This window comes from Oncorhynchus kisutch, linkage group LG21 (genome assembly GCF_002021735.2).
Source record: "Oncorhynchus kisutch isolate 150728-3 linkage group LG21, Okis_V2, whole genome shotgun sequence".
NCBI lineage: Eukaryota > Metazoa > Chordata > Actinopteri > Salmoniformes > Salmonidae > Oncorhynchus > Oncorhynchus kisutch.
In genome coordinates this window covers 11334933-11352077 of record NC_034194.2, presented here as the reverse complement: position 1 = coordinate 11352077, position 17145 = coordinate 11334933, and the positions used below count along the sequence as shown (strand labels likewise).

Sequence of the window (17145 nt, the reverse complement as noted above, 5' to 3'; positions counted from 1 at the left end):
ATCGAATGAAAAATATATATACAAGTGCCTTGCGAAAGTATTCGGCCCCCTTGAACTTTGCGACCTTTTGCCACATTTCAGGCTTCAAACGTGAAGAATCAACAACAAGTGGGACACAATCATGAAGTGGAACGACATTTATTGGATATTTCTAACTTTTTTAACAAATCAAAAACTGAAAAATTGGGCGTGCAAAATTATTCAGCCACTTTACTTTCAGTGCAGCAATCTCTCTCCTGAAGTTCAGTGAGGATCTCTGAATGATCCAATGTTGACCTAAATGACTAATGATGATAAATACAATCCACCTGTGTGTAATCAAGTCTCCGTATAAATGCACCTGCACTGTGATAGTCTCAGAGGTCCGTTAAAAGCGCAGAGAGCATCATGAAGAACAAGGAACACACCAGGCAGGTCCGAGATACTGTTGTGAAGAAGTTTTAAAGCCGGATTTGGATACAAAAAGATTTCCCAAGCTTTAAACATCCCAAGGAGCACTGTGCAAGCGATAATATTGAAATGGAAGGAGTATCAGACCACTGCAAATCTACCAAGACCTGGCCGTCCCTCTAAACTTTCAGCTCATACAAGGAGAAGACTGATCGGAGATGCTGCCAAGAGGCCCATGATCACTCTGGATGAACTGCAGAGATCTACAGCTGAGGTGGGAGACTCTGTCCATAGGACAACAATCAGTCGTATATTGCACAAATCAAATCAAATGTATTTATATAGCCCTTCGTACATCAGCTGATATCTCAAAGTGCTGTACAGAAACCCAGCCTAAAACCCCAAACAGCAAGCAATGCAGGTGTAGAAGCACGGTGGCTAGGAAAAACTCCCTAGAAAGGCCAAAACCTAGGAAGAAACCTAGAGAGGAACTAGGCTATGTGGGGTGGCCAGTCCTCTTAGAGATTATAACAGAACTCTCTGAGATTATAACAGAACTTGGCCAAGATGTTCAAATGTTCATAAATGACCAGCATGTTCGAATAATAAGAAGGCAGAACAGTTGAAACTGGAGCAGCAGCACGGCCAGGTGGACTGGGGACAGCAAGGAGTCATCATGTCAGTTAGTCCTGGGGCATGGTCCTAGGGCTCAGGTCCTCCGAGAGAGAGAAAAAAAGAGAGAATTAGAGAGCGCATATGTGGGGTGGCCAGTCCTCTTCTGGCTGTGCCGGGTGGAGATTATAACAGAACATGGCCAAGATGTTCAAATGTTCATAAATGACCAGCATGTTCGAATAATAAGAAGGCATAACAGTTGAAACTGGAGAAGTACTCCAGATATAACAAACTGACCCTAGCCCCTGACACAAACTACTGCAGCATAAATACTGGAGGCTGAGACAGGAGGGGTCAGGAGACACTGTGGACCCATCCGAGGACACCCCCGGACAGGGCCAAACAGGAAGGATATAACCCCACCCACTTTACCAAAGCACAGCCCCCACACCACTAGAGGGATATCTTCAACCACCAACTTACCATCCTGAGACAGGGCCGAGTATAGCCCACAAAGATCTCCTTTATGGAAGAGTGGCAAGAAGAAAGACATTTCTTAAAGATATCCATAAAAAGTGTAATTTAAAGTTTGCCACAAGCCACCTGGGAGACACACCAAACATGTGGAAGAAGGTGCTCTGGTCAGATTAAACCAAAATTGAACTTTTTGGCAACAATGCAAAAAGTTATGTTTGGCGTAAAAGCAACACAGCTCATCACCCTGAACACACCAGCCCCACTGTCAAACATGGTGGTGGCAGCATAATGGTTTGGGCCTGCTTTTCTTCAGCAGGGACAGGGAAGATGGTTAAAATTGATGGGAAGATGGATGGAGCCAAATACAGGACCATTCTGGAAGAAAACCTGATGGAGTCTGCAAAAGACCTGAGACTGGGACGGAGATTTGTCTTCCAACAAGACAATGATCCAAAACATAAAGCAAAATCTACAATGGAATGGTTCAAAAATAAACATATCCAGGTGTTAGAATGGCCAAGTCAAAGTCCAGACCTCAATCTAATCGAGAATCTGTGGAAAGAACTGAAAACTGCTGTTCACAAATGCTCTCCATCCAACCTCACTGAGCTCGAGCTGTTTTGCAAGGAGGAATGGGAAAAAAATTCAGTCTCTCGATGTGCAAAACTGATAGAGACATACCCCAAGCGACTTACAGCTGTAATCGCAGCAAAAGGTGGCGCTACAAAGTATTAACTTAAGGGGGCTGAATAATTTTGCACGCCCAATTTTTCAGTTTTTGATTTGTTAAAAAAGTTTGAAATATCCAATAAATGTCGTTCCACTTCATGATTGTGTCCCACTTGTTGTTGATTCTTCACAAAAAATACAGTTTTATATCTTTATGATTGAAGCCGGAAATGTGGCAAAAGGTCGCAAAGTTCAAGGGGGCCGAATACTTTCGCAAGGCACTGTATATATCGTGATAATTTATTTGCCATATCGCTCAGCCCTACGCCCAGGGCAACATCCGATCCCTTATCCCTGTGGGAACACGGGTTCCCTCTCCAGAGCCTGGCGAATGTCCACATCTACGTCCCAAAGCACGGGGGCAACGACTCGGAAGGGCAGAATGATGGGTGCACTCAGGACAGAAAAACATCTCCCAAATCGTAGAGATGGGACAGGGCATCGGCTTTGATGTTCTTTGAACCTGGGCGATATGACAAGGTGAAGTCAAATCTAGTGAAGAAAAGGGCCCACCTTGCTTGGCGCTGGTTCAGCCGCCTCGCTGTCCGTATGTACTCCAGGTTCCGATGGTCGGTGAGGATGAGAAATGGGTCCTTGGCGCCCTCCAGCCAGTGTCTCCACACCTCTAATGCCAACTTCACCGCCAAGAGCTCCCGGTCGCCAAAGTCATAGTTAATCTCTGCAGGAGACAGTTTATTTTAGTAGTATGCACATGGATACAATTTCTGTGGGTTACCTTGACGTTGGGACAGGACGGCCCCCACGCCCACTTCTGAAGTGTCTACCTCCACCTCGAAGGGCAGTGTAGGATCTGGGTGTTTCAGCAAAGGGGCAGAGGTGAAGTATACGGAAGGCCTCATTGACTGCAGGACTTCACACCAACTTACGGGGACCACCATTGACGTGGGAGGAGAGGAGGAGAGGCGATGGAGCTGAAGTTCCTAATGAAGCGGCGGTAGAAGTTGGCAAACCCCCAAAAAACGTTGTAGCCCCTTTATGGTGATTGAGACTGGCCATGACCTGACTGCATCCAACCTTCCTCTCCATCATAACTCCCTATGGACTGATGCTAAGAAGGAGACAGCGACCTGATGCAACTGGCACTTCTCCGCTTTCACATACAGGTTATTCTCCAGGAGTTGTTCCCGGACAACTCTGACGTTGGCGATGTAATCCTCCAAGGTGACCGAGTAGACCAGGATGTCGTTGATATACATGGCCACCACTTGTGTCCAAGCATGTCCCGGAACACCTCGTTAACAAATGCCTGGAACACTGACGGAGCATTGGCTAATCCATAAGGCATCACCAAGTACTCATAGTGACCAGACATCGTTCTGAATGCAGTTTTCCATTCATTCCCCTCCCGGATGCGGATCAGTTGTAGGCACTCCGGAGGTCCAATTTGGTATTAAAAAGAAACGGGCCCCACTGAGCTGTTCGATCGCGGCCAGCACAAACGGGAGAGGGTAGCGGTACTTGGTGGTGATGGAATTGAGTCCTCTGTAAATGATGCACGGGTGTAGATCTCCATCCTTCTTGGCAATGAAGAAGAAGCCCGCCAACTCAGGGGAGGTGGACATTCGGATGAAACCCCGTTGGAGAGCCTCTTGGATGTACTCCTCCATGGCCTTGGTTTCAGCCACCAACAGAGGGTAGATGCGGAGGCGTAGAGCCTGCAAGCAGGTCGATGCCACAGTCCCAGGGGCGATGAGGACAGTAACAGACAGGTGGCGCAGGTCTTGGAGAAACATCTCCTGGAGATCCTGGTTATACTGAGTAAAGGGTCTGAATACTTATGTAAATATTATATTTCCGTTTTTATTTGCAAACATTTCTACAAAGCTGTTTTTGCTTTGTCGTTATGGGGTATTGTGTGTAGTATGATGAGGGGGAAACGATTTCATTAATTTTAGAATAAGGCTGTGATGTAACAATGTGGAATAAGGGAAGGTGTCTGAATACTTTCTGAATTTTTATCTTGAAATGTTTTTTTATTTCACCTTTATTTAACCAGGTAGGCTAGTTGAGAACAAGTTCTCATTTCCAACTGCGACCTGGCCAAGATAAAGCAAAGTAGTGCAACACAAACAACAACACAATACAATAGATCAATTCTATACACAGTGTGTGCAAATGAGGTAGGTTAAGGAAGGTAAGGCAATAAATAGGCCATAGTGGCGAAATAATTACAGTATAGCAATTAAACACTGGAGTGATAGATGTGCAGAAGATGAGTGTGCAAGTAGAGATACGGGGGTGCAAAGGAGAAAAATAAATCAAATAACAGTATGGGGATGACGTAGATGGATGGGCTATTTACAGATGGGCTATGTACATGTGCAGTGATCTGTGAGCTGCTCTGACAGCTGGTGCTTAAAGTTAGTGAGGGAGATATGAGTCTCCAGCTTCAGTGATTTTTGCAGTTCGTTCCAGTCATTGGCAGCAGAGAGCTGGAAGGAAAGGCTGAACGCAGTGTACATAAATGTTAACTAAGTCAGCAAGACTTCCTCTGTGATCCTTTCTCGCACGTTGAAGGTCTGTGAAACGTTTCCATAGATCTCTAAGCTTCCTTTTTATTCAAATTGTTTTAATATAAATATTTAAACCATACAAAACATACACATACAAATGACAACAGATGCATACAAACATCCACAACATCACCCTTGCTCAGACCCACCTGCTTACACCTCCATCCATCTCCAGCACCCATGTCACTCTCCGCCACATGGCCTCAAACTGCAGCATTTTGTTTCTCTCAGTCGCCCAATGCACTTTCAACATTTAGATAATAAAGTATTTGACTTTTCCATGTTTTTAACGATGGAGCATTGGTTGATTTCCAGTTTTGAAGTATACATTTTTTTCAAGATGGTTGAGGAGAAAAGGATCGTCCAACCCATCGATCTCTAATTTCTGCAGGTTTCCAAAGGGTCATTTTTAAAGGTTTACATAATTGCAATCAAAACGGGTTCCAATTAAAAACCTTTTTGGATTTGCTTAGTGTATCAGCCTGAAAAGCCTGCAATTCAATGGCCTACTCATTGAGTGCTAAAATGTCACCAATATAAGGCAATTAAGTCACATACACAGATGTCTTCAATTAGAATTGCTCATGACAGCTTGTAAAGGCCCAATGTTATCACATGCATATTCATTCATTTGACATCAATGGTAATATGCAGAGAGTCGAGGGATGACTGACAGAGATTTTCCTGTCTCTCTCCCCATCCCCCACCTTTCCCTCTGTGGTCTTTCATTCCTCCCACATTCCATACCAAAACATGGCACCGTAGTGTTCCCGTTTCCGTAGTAACAGTTTCCTCTTGAGCTCTTTGTGTCCTGTCGAACCAACAGCTTGCAAGGCAACTGGAAGAGAGTCCCAGTTTGATTTAGGTTGTATCCTGTTCCCTATATAGTGCACTACTTTTGACCAACGCCCTTGGTGTTTTCCCTATTTTGTTGAATTACAACCTGTAATTTTAATGGATTTTTATTTGGATTTCATGTAATGGACATACACAAAATAGTCCAAATTGGTGAAGTGAAATGAAAATAATTACTTGTTTCAAAAAATTGTGTGTGCATTTGTATTCACCCCCTTTTTGCTATGAAGCCCCTAAATAATATCTGGTGCAACCAATTACCTTCAGAAGTCACATAATTAGTTAGATTGCACACAGGTGGACTTTATTTAAGTGTCAAATGATCTGTCACATGATCTCAGTATATATACACCAGTTCTGAAAAGCCCCAGAGTTTGCAACACCACTAAGCAAGGGGCACCAGCAAGCAAGCGGCACCATGAAGACCAAGGAGCTCTCCAAACAGGTCAGGGACAAAGTTGTGGAGAAGTACAGATCAGGGTTTGGTTATAAAAAAAATATCAGAAACTTTGAACATCCCACAGAGCACCATTAAATCCATTATAAAACAATGGAAAGAATATGGCACCACAACAAACCTGCCAAGAGAGGGCCCCCCACCAAAACTCACGGACCAGGCAAGGAGGGAATTAATCAATCAGAGAGGCAACAAAGAGACCAAAGATAACCCGGAAGGAGCTGCAAAGCTCCACAGCGGAGATTGGAGTATCTGTCCATAGGACCACTTTAAGTCTAACACTCCACAGAGCTGGGTTTTATAGAAGAGTGGCCAGAAAATCCATTGCTTAAAGAAAAAAATAAGCAAACACATTTGGTGTTTGCCAAAAGGCACATGGGAGACTCCCCAAATGTATGGAAGAAGGGACTCTGGTCAGAGGAGACTAAAATGTAGCTTTTTGGCCGTCAAGGAAAGCTATGTCTGGCGCAAACCCAACACGTCTCATCACCGCGAAAACACCATCCATGCAGTGGGGATGTTTTTCATCGGCAGGGACTGGGAAACTGGTCAGAGTTGAAGGAATGATGGATGGTGCTAAATACAGGGAAATTCTTGAGGGAAACCTGTCTGCCTTCCAGAGATTTGAGACTGGGACGGAGGTTCACCTTCCAGCAAGACAATGGCCCTAAGCATACTGCTAAAGCAACACTCGAGTGGTTTAAGGGGAAACATTTACATGTCTTGGAATGGCCTAGTCAAAGCCCAGACCTCAATCCAATTGAGAATATGTGGTATGACTTAAAGATTGCTGTAGACCAGCGGAACCCATCCAACTTGAAGGAGCTGGAGCAGTTTTGCCTTGAAGAATGAATAACAATCCCAGTGCCTAGACGAGCCAAGCGTATAGAGACATACCCCAAGAGACTTGCAGCTGTAATTGTTGCAAAAGGTGGCTCTACAAAGTATTGACTTTGGGGGGGTGAATAGTTATGCACGCTCAAGTTTTCAATTTTTTTCTCTTATTTCTTCTTTGTTTCACAATAAAAAGTATTTTGCATCTTCAAAGTGGTAGGCATGTTGTGTAAATGATACAAACCCCCCCAAAAAAATCTATTTTAATTCCCAGGTTGTAAGACAACAAAACTGGAAAAATGCCAAGGGGGGTGAATACTTTCGCAATTTGGGATGCAGTCAGCCTTGGTTTCTCTTGGTTGTGTTTGACTCAAGGATAAGACTAAAGTAATTACAATCCTCTAGCCTGAGTGAAGAGCCAAAACATGCATCCGTTTATAGTCCAACATGCTCTGGGATTTGCCTGGGAAACATAGCACAAATGGTCAAATTAATGTGTCGTGATTCAACCATGGAATGGATCAACTGCTGGTTAACGTTTGCATGTTGTTTCGTGATTTTTACATAGAGCATCAGAAAATGAAATGACTGAAAGATGATGATGTCTGAATGTTTTCACTTCTCCTCTTCTCAAGGCTGAGAAACATTCATTTGATTCATGGGGATACATTTATAATAATAGGGCCCAGAACACCATTGCCTGAAATTTGGGGTCCAGAAGATACTGTCCTTGTGTATTTTTAAGCTTTCATTCAGACTGTTTTTCCAGTACAGTATCTAAGACTGTCCATATTCCATAGTCTGTATACCAAGGGGCACAGTCCTTTTACAAAGGCTGTGGGATAGAGAAATGCAGCTATATACTGTAGATTGAAAGACTCGCTACAATGTCCCTACCCAACCTTTCCCTCCACTGTGTGCCAGATTCACCAGATTCAAGCCCTCTGACAATTATCCCTGTTTTGGGTAACATGCCAACAACAACATTGGGAAAGGGGTATACCTAGTCAGTTGTATAACACTGAATGCCTTCAACTGAAATGTGTCTTCCGCATTTAACCCAACCCCTCTGAATCTGAACGGTGCGGGGGGCTGCCATAATCGACATCCACGTCTTCTTGGTTGATAACCTCCTCCTAAGAAGGACAAAAAAAAGGAAGGACTAAGCTACTACTTGGAAACTTTCTGCAGCTATTTCCAATCCCAATTATGACGGACTGATAAGGTCTCTGGGTTTCGGTCTAATTCAATTCCCGTGTAGCCGCCTCACAGTGCTAAAGTGGCAGCTATACTGCTCTCATATCAGTCAACACTGACTATGCAGCAGTAAGTGGATAAAAGCATGGTATTTCACTTCATGACTACTACCATTTAATATTTAATTTAGTTTTAGAGGTGCTCCTCTACCCTCACTGCCTAGGCTATAACCTGAAACCAATGAATCAAACCTGAGCTCAACATAACCCCCCCATGAAATGATGGAGATCTCAATGTCTGATATTGGAACAACACATAGAGCACTTTATTAAGGGAACCTACATGGGGTTATTTCATGAAAGATTTTGATTTGGATATTGTACCCACTAAAATATGAATGGACATCCAATCCTTGTTCTAATCAAATCGTTGTATAATAGATAATACTCAATCTAATTTAGGAAGGAACATTCCAAATCTTTCCCAAACATTTATATTATGGGCTGCGTCCCAAATGGCACCCTACTTACTACACAGTGCAGTAGTTTTGACCAAGATGCCATTTGGGAGATTGCCATGATCTGAGAATGACTGAAGTCTTGTGAGAGGAGCCATAGTGGAGTATTTGATGAATCTCCCCACCAAGCCCAGAATAACAGGATCTGGGGCTGTTCTTACTAACCCCTAGGACCAGTCGCTCTGTCCTCTCACTCAGTCTTGCAGACAGAGGTAAAGTTCTTAATGGTAAGGTTGCCTAAGAATATGGATCATCAGTACTAATGGATGTTTTAAAGATATCGACCAGAGTGCTGAAGGTAAGATATTAGTGATGTGGGAAAAATTGATACAGCAGTATCATTTTTTTACGATATCAATTTATATGACAAAGTGTTGATTCAAAAAATAAAATGAAAAAAAAATGTTTCTTTATTTCGCTAAGATGTTACCGTTAAAGGGGCAATCTGCAGTTGCTACGTCCATTTTTTAGACCTTTAAATGGATGATATATACCAGTTGATTCTTGAAGAATATAACTTAGATGCCTATGAGCTTAGTTCAACTGTCCTACCCCATCAGAACCCAAAATATAAGCTTGTTTTTGTCTTTGTTTGTAAACTAGGTAAATATAAACAAACACTGTATAATTTTGATATCGTGGATGGTCGGTCCTTGTATCCATAACTCTGTCCATGAGTTTGAGAATGGTTACATTTCTCTAGCCCCATCCCTCAGTGTTCTACCAAAATAGTGGCTTAGAGACTGCTTTGTTATTGTTTGAACTGCAGATTTCCACTTTATATGGTGAGCTAATATGGTTTGAGTACTTATGTCCCTGACTGATCAAACTCATTTTCTCATGACTCTCTCTTATCCCTCTACAGGATAATTATAGTGACCAATGTTTGGAACAGTGAATTGCATTGAAATTGCCATATCGAATCGTAATACATATAGAATCTAGTGCTGTCCCAGACCAAAATGTTGTCTGTTCTTTCGACCAATTGCACAATTTTTCTATATATATATATAGACACACCCTATGTGTTTTAATCAAATCAACTATATGCACTGAGCTTGATGCTTTAAGTGCACTGTTTGAATAAATAAGAGATCAAGATAACCCCAAGGGAAAAAACTGTTCCTGACCCTCCTGCTCCTGCTGGCCTTCACAGATTTTGCCATCATGCTCCTGAAGTTGCTGGTAATAGGCTACACCAGGGGTCGGAAAGCTTTTTCATGGGGAGTGCCAACTTGACAATTTATCTTTTTTTTTTTTCCACATACACAATGTATCTTACAATTTCTAACCGATCTGCATGCCAGTTATGATTTTCATATACACATTTCCGTGGAACACTTCAATTATAATAATGTATTTTTGTACTATTATGGGTATAAAAAAAGGCTCAATAAAGCCAAAAAATAAAAACATTGTAGGTAGAAAATATCATGATTTAAAAAGAAATATCCTATAGCCCTAAATCACATTGGCTACACATGGAGGTTTGTTCATGTTATTTCAATCACATTCATCTCTCTACTCTGCCTGTCGCATCGAACTGGAAACATATCATCTATTAAACTGCAAGTTCATTCATATCAACTATCAACTGGGTCCGTCCCTCAGGTCGCTCTAGCAAACTTGAAACATTGTATAAACTATTCTGGGCCCTCAGTTTACCACTGCAGTGAGCTCCAGACAGACACCGCTGTATTTGCAGAACTTCGCAATGGATAAGAAAGTAGCTTAATCAGGTATTTTATGACGTTTTCACTGCATGATATTTTCCCCTTTCACACCGAGGCTTGGTGGTTATAAGGGAGAGAGCTGGTAAGAATTGTCAAATACATTGAGGAGCTATTGTATATCATTCTCAATGGATGTAAAAAACAGACTTGGTTTACTTGCTGTTTGAGGCGAAGAAAAAATACTTTGAGAAGCTCCACAGCTCATTAGCAGTGGTGAGTTAAGACAATCAGAAAAACTATCAGACATCCCCAAATGTGTACATTTGCGCGCAGGCCAGGTAGCCTAAGCTTTCTTCCATGCATTCCATGCATCAGGTGCGCGTCTTTACTCAACATTGACAGGAGCGCAAAAAAAAAGACAATTCATAAATTGACAACTCGTAAATGGAATGAAATAAACCAAAACTTGTTCCTCACAAGTGTAGCATAGGTTGTGAGCTCTGCAAACAACATGTCCACTCCGACGATGAGAACGGTAAACGAGTGTATTCATTAACAGAAATGACTAACCAAACAAACATTGTAGATGAGAAAATATGGGAATTAACGGTAAATGTATTACTGGTGATATATGTAATGAGGAATTGATAGTCACTAACAATAAAAGGGCTAATAATTCACACAATTAAGTTATGAAACAATGGGTGTGCACAAACTGGCCGGAGAGAGACGCGCCTTGTGCAGAGAGATGGACCGAGCCATCCCCGCGGCCTTCGCAATGAATTAGTCCACGCTTAATGTCCACCAGATGCATCATAGTCTTGCTTTCCGGCGGATGTCATTCAATTTCAATGGAGCAGTACGCAACATTACGTTCGGGGTGCCTCACTAGGCTGCGTACTACATTCATTCAATATGTTCAACTTGTGTGTTGCTTTACCGTGCAGTGGTACAAACGGGAGTACACACAGACTCCAACTACCTAGCTTTTAGAGAGTTGAAAAGCGAAGTACATGTGCCTCGGGTACATAAAATGCGGGTTAGACATTCGACAAAACAAAACACAGCATCTGGTGGATATCGGGCATGACATATTTTTTGATAAATTTGCGACCGCAAACGAAATGAAATCTCGGGTCAGCCCTCATAGAATCGCAATACTAATCGTACCTGCATCGTGATAATATCGTATCGGGGGCTTCCTGGAGTGTACTATTTGCATTAGAGCTGAATCCACAGCAGACAGTCAGTGACTGTTGTTGTGGGAGGCCATTCCATTTGAATGGAAAAATGTATATAAGGCCATAACATATTTATGGAAAGCGCCCAGTCCAGGGGGTGTACTTGTAGCGTACATAATGCTACCTCACGCTATAAACAGGAGATTGGCCAACAGGGCAGGAGCTTTTCTGGCTCAGACAAGGCTTACTTTTACTTTATATATTTTTTAATTGCACAGAAGGTCATGCCCTTTGTATGGTAAAATTCACGTAGCGCCATACCATTGCCATATGCATAGAATGTGCTACTAGATACACAGACAGCAGCAGGCTTTGAGAAGAGAAGAAGGGAGCCTCTGTTCATATCTATAAATAATGTGAAAATAAACACGAGGGCGTACCTTTCATTTCATGGCTTTGTCACGGATGCCAGTCGAGTAAGATGCTTGGAAATGGTTTTTCTTCTCAGCCCTAGGGCCAGTAGATTTCAGTCAGTGGATGCATTCCAAATGGCACCATATTCCCTATATCCTCCTGAGACCCAAAATAAAAAATACGTTTGGGAAACACTTTTTTTTTTTTTTGCATAAGAAGTGTTTGGGGTGGGAAACAACATTTTACGAAGAAAAAAAGTTGGAAAATATTGTTATTTATCTTTTATTGTATGTGCAAAATTGTCCTCTGTCGTGGTCATTAGGATGTAAACATGAACACATTTACATTAAAGCACAGCGTTTCTAAACCCAGAGGCGCAACATAGCTAGACTTCCGGGAAAGCTTGCAAAATAGGCGAAACAGACCAGGCCGGAGAAGTCAATGAGAGAAGTGAACAGTTCTTCTTAAGTTGTTCATTTTCTTAAACAAAAAAAAAGGCACAACCTAGATTTGAACCAATGTCTTAAGTAGTTGAACATGTTATTACTCCAACCTCATGAAAGTGACACACTGACACATTTTCATTTTCATCAAAAACAACTTTATATCGAAGGAGTGTGTGTAATTAATTAATCAAACTTATTTTAAAATTTCTAGAATATATGCTCATTTTGATGGCAGACATTTTTTTAAGAACCAAGAAGATAAAGTTGTCAAGGTCACACCCACACACATCTCACTGAATACTGTGGCTTATATGGCCTCAGAGATACAGACCAAGAACTGACATTCACTAGAGAAGACAAAAATGAAATGCTTGGGTCTCAGAAGGATAAAATTGTGCACTACTTTTCACCAGAGCCCTATGGGGTGTGTTGAATTGTGCCACTGAAAAGCAGGCTATTCATTTTCACTTTCCAGGAAGGCCATTACTCATTGGCCCTGGCCCTCTTGTCTTGTCACCTGATGAAGTCAGATACAAAGGACATGACAGTAGTGCTTTAATGTGATTGCACTGACCAACATCTGTTCATGAACAAAACACTGGGATTGGGATAAGTGAGTTAGCTAATCAAATAATTACTGTCTGTGCGTGTCTGTTTGTGTGTGTGTGTGTGTGCGTGCATGTCTGTTTGTCCTAACAGTTTTATTAGTTGTAAACATTCCACCCACTCAAATACAGAGACCACACTAAGAACAGCTACCAATTAGGCCTACGTACTTTTCCATTCTTACTTAAACCTTTCTTTTTATCTTCTCTCGTGCAGCTGTCCGTTCCTGGCGTCCAACCTGACCCCAGCCATCCCAGTGATCGGAGGGGTGTTGTTTTTCTTTGTGCTGGGGATGCTCTTCAGGGCCAGCTTCAGTGACCCGGGGGTCCTGCCCCGCGCCACACCCGACGAGGCTGCCGACCTGGAGAGACAAATAGGTAACTATGGAGACGACCTCATTTCCTGACGGTCCAGAGTCCAGGGGATGGTTTCCCAAATGTCACCCTATTCCCTATATAGTGTATGTGAGTAGTATACTACTTTTGACCAGAGGTGGGTTTTGGTCAAAAGTAGTCCAAGGTCCTGGTCAAAAGTAGTGCACTATGTAGGGAATAGGGTGCCATTTGGGATGCAGACCTCTATCACAGGAGCAAGCCACTAGTTCCGTTTTGTTATGAGATGTCCAATCCAATGCGTACCAAGAAGAATCAGTCAGTCATTTTCAATGAGCAAAATCTGTGCTATACAGACAGAACAATCTGGATGTATTTTTGGAATTCTGTTTTTTTCTGTGAATACAGCATTCCAGAATAGACTTGTCAATCACAAAATATACAGTACTAAGAGAATGACCAAATTTGGGCATTGTTTGCTCTGTTTATCTAACTCCAGCTTTCTTAGAGCAGGAGAGAAAGCGTCTCTCGTGGATGCGTCACAAATGGCCCCCTATTCCCTGTGTAGTACACTACCATAGGGCTCCAGTCAAAAGTAGTGCACTATATAGGGATTAGGGCGCCATTTGGGACACACACCTATGTCTCACCACATCAACAGTGTTTTAAACAGCCATTGAGGAAGGGTAGAAGTAATTCACTGTTATATTTACTCAATTCGGTTGTTTACAGTCTGTGGCCGGTCACAATGTGATGCACTAGAAACAACATCCACACATCCACTAGTAGAGGATCTGGAGGTTCAGTACTGTGTGCTCAGCTCTACAAACAGCGAAATTGGTACTAATTGCCATCAAAATCAGACCTGTAAACAAAACCTATAAACAAGAATTACATTTTGTTTATTAAACGTTGATGAAAAGTGATGTTACAGGCCTGCACTGAAAAAAGCGGTGAAGTAGTCTAGTCCTATTGTCTGTTTCACAATCTTCCCTAGCTCTTGCAACCTCTAAACTCCTTCAAACGACTTTCTTTCCCTCTCTTTTGTCTTTGTCGCTCCCTCTCTCCAGTCTCGCTCACAACAAATGCTTGCTTTCGAGCAGCTCAATATGTTTTCAATTCTAAGCTGCTTTATTTGCTGCTTCCCACAACTCACTTGCAGTCAAACAAATCCTTCTGTCTGATATCTGCTTCATCTCTCTCTTGCACTGTGTGTGTGTGTGTGTGTGTGTGTGTGTGTGTGTGTGTGTGTGTGTGTGTGTGTGTGTGTGTGTGTGTGTGTGTGTGTGTGTGTGTGTGTGTGTATTTGTGTGTGTTTTCCTCCTCTCCTTTATATACATATCTCATCATTCCTGCACTGTCTTCCAGCAGGAGTCTTGTTGTTAAATGCATTCCCAATCCTCTGTGTATAAGAACGGCATCTGAAGTGACAGCAAGTGATCTCCTTCCCTTTCCCCAATATGCATAATGTATGCTCTGTCCCAACGCAACTGCCGTCACCACCACTGTCAATGTCTTGTTTTTCATGTACACAAAGTCGTGGTTAAATATTTAGGCTAAATCTCAGTCCCACAGATGTTCGCCACACATTGACGCATGGGGTTGCCTGAAACTTTGATCCACAGTTACTTTACAGCCTCTTTAAAATCTTTATAGTTAACTTTATACACTCAGTTTATATTAAACCATAAACCAGTGGCACAGTGTATGAAAATACTTGTCCAAGGAAGGCAGTGATGCTGAGTGATGGCAATGAAACCCTGTTTAAAGTATCCTCCTTTTTAAATGAAGCCATACAGAGTTGGTTACATATTTTCAATTTCCTCCTCCAGAAAAAAAGCAGAACAGATGTGCAAGGGATAATATGCATAGTAATAATGAACTGTACTTCAAATCAAAGTTTGTCACGTGCGCCGAATACAACAGGTGTAGTAGACCTTACAGTGAAATGCTTACTTACAGGCTCTAACCAATAGTGCAAAAAAGGTATTAGGTGAAGAATAGGTAGGTAAAGAAATAAAAACAACAGTAAAAAGACAGTGTAAAATAAAAGTAGCGAGGCTACATACAGGCACTGGTTAGTCAGGCTGGTTGAGGTAGTATGTACATGTAGATATGGTTAAAGTGTCTATGCTTATATGATGAACAGAGAGTAGCAGTAGCGTAAAGAGGGGTTGGCGGGCGGTGGGTGGCGGGACACAATGCAGATAGCCCGGTTAGACAAAGTGTGGGAGCACTGATTGGTCGGGCCAATTGAGGTAGTATGTACATATGTACATGAAAGTATAGTTAAAAGTGACTGTGCATATATGATAAACAGAGAATAGCAGCAGCGTAAAATAGGGGTTGGAGGAGGCACACAATGCAAATAGTCTGGGTAGCCAGTTGATTACCTGTTCAGGAGTCTTATGGCTTGGGGGTAAAACTGTTGAGAATACCTTTTGTCCGAGACTTGGCACTCCGGTACCACTTGCCATGCGGTAGTAGAGAGAACAGTCTATGACTGGGGTGGCTGGGGTCTTTGACAATTTTTAAGGCCTTCCTCTGACACCGCCTGGTGTAGAGGTCCTGGATGGCAGGCAGCTTTGCCCCAGTGATGTACTGGGCCGTACGCACTACCCTCTGTATACCCAGGCAGTGATGCAACCAGTCAGGATGCTCTCGATGTTGCAGCTGGAGAACCTTTTGAGGATCTCAGGACCCATGCCAAATCTTTTTAGTTTCCTGAGGGGGAATAGGCTTTGTCGTGCCCTCTTCACGACTGTCTTGGTGTGTTTGGACCATTCTAGTTTGTTGGTGATGTGGACACCAAGGAACTTGAAGCTCTCAACCTCCTCCACTACAGCCCCGTCGATGAGAATGGGGGCGTACTCGATCCTCCTTTTCCTGTAGTCCACAATCATCTCCTTAGCCTTGGTTACGTTGAGGGATAGGTTGTTATTCTGGCACCACCCGGTCAGGTCTCTGATCTCCTCCCTATAGGCTGTCTCATCGTTGTCGGTGATCAGGCCTACCACTGTTGTGTCGTCTGCAATCTTAATGATGGTGTTGGAGTCGTGCCTGGCCATGCAGTTGTGGGTGAACAGGGAGTACAGGAGGAGACTGAGCACGCACCCCTGGGGGGCTCCAGTGTTGAGGATCAGCGTGGCAGATGTATTGCTGCCTACCCTCACCACCTGGGGGCGGCCTGTCAGGAAGTCCAGGATCCAGTTGCAGAGGGAGGTGTTTAGTTCCAGGATCCTTAGCTTAGTGATGAGCTTTGAGGGTACTATGGTGTTGAACGCTGAGTTGTATGTAGTCAATGAATAGCATTCTCACATAGGTGTTCCTTTTGTCCAGGTGGGAAAGGGCAGTGTGGAGTGCAAGAGATTGCATCATCTGTGTATCTGTTTGGCCGGTATGCAAATTGGAGTGGATCTAGGGTTTCAAAGCTTTTCATGGCTCAGTGCTTTCAAAGCACTTCATGGCTACGGACGTGAGTGCTACTGGTCTGTAGTCATTTAGGCAGGTTGCCTTTGTGTTCTTGGGCACAGGGACTATGGTGGTGTGTTTGAAACATGTTGGTATTAGAAACTCAATCAGGGACATGTTGAAAATGTCAGTGAAGACACCTGCCAGTTGGTCAGCACATGCCCGGAGCACACGTCCTGGTAATCCGTCTGGCCCTGCAGCCTTGTGTATGTTGACCTGTTTAAAGGTCTTACTCACGTCGGTTATGGAGAGCGTGATCTGTCACTGTGGGGACGACATCCTCGATGCACTTATTGATAAAGCCAGTGACTGATGTGGTGTACTCCTCAATGCCATCGGAAGAATCCCGGAACATGTTCCAGTCTGTGATAGCAAAGCAGTCCTGTAATTTAGCATCTGCTTCATCTGACCACTTTT

The 17145-nt window shown here is 42.9% G+C and overlaps 1 protein-coding gene across 2 annotated transcripts in view; it reads left to right on the top strand.

Annotated features, from left to right (window-relative positions):
- The window catches only part of LOC109866695 (probable palmitoyltransferase ZDHHC14), a 47025-nt gene that overhangs the window by 10902 nt on the left and 18978 nt on the right, over nt 1-17145 (top strand). For both annotated transcript variants that reach the window (XM_031800835.1, XM_031800834.1), the window contains one exon: nt 13142-13302. In XM_031800835.1, coding sequence (XP_031656695.1) covers nt 13142-13302 — 161 coding nt within the window. The remainder of the gene's footprint in view (nt 1-13141; nt 13303-17145) is intronic.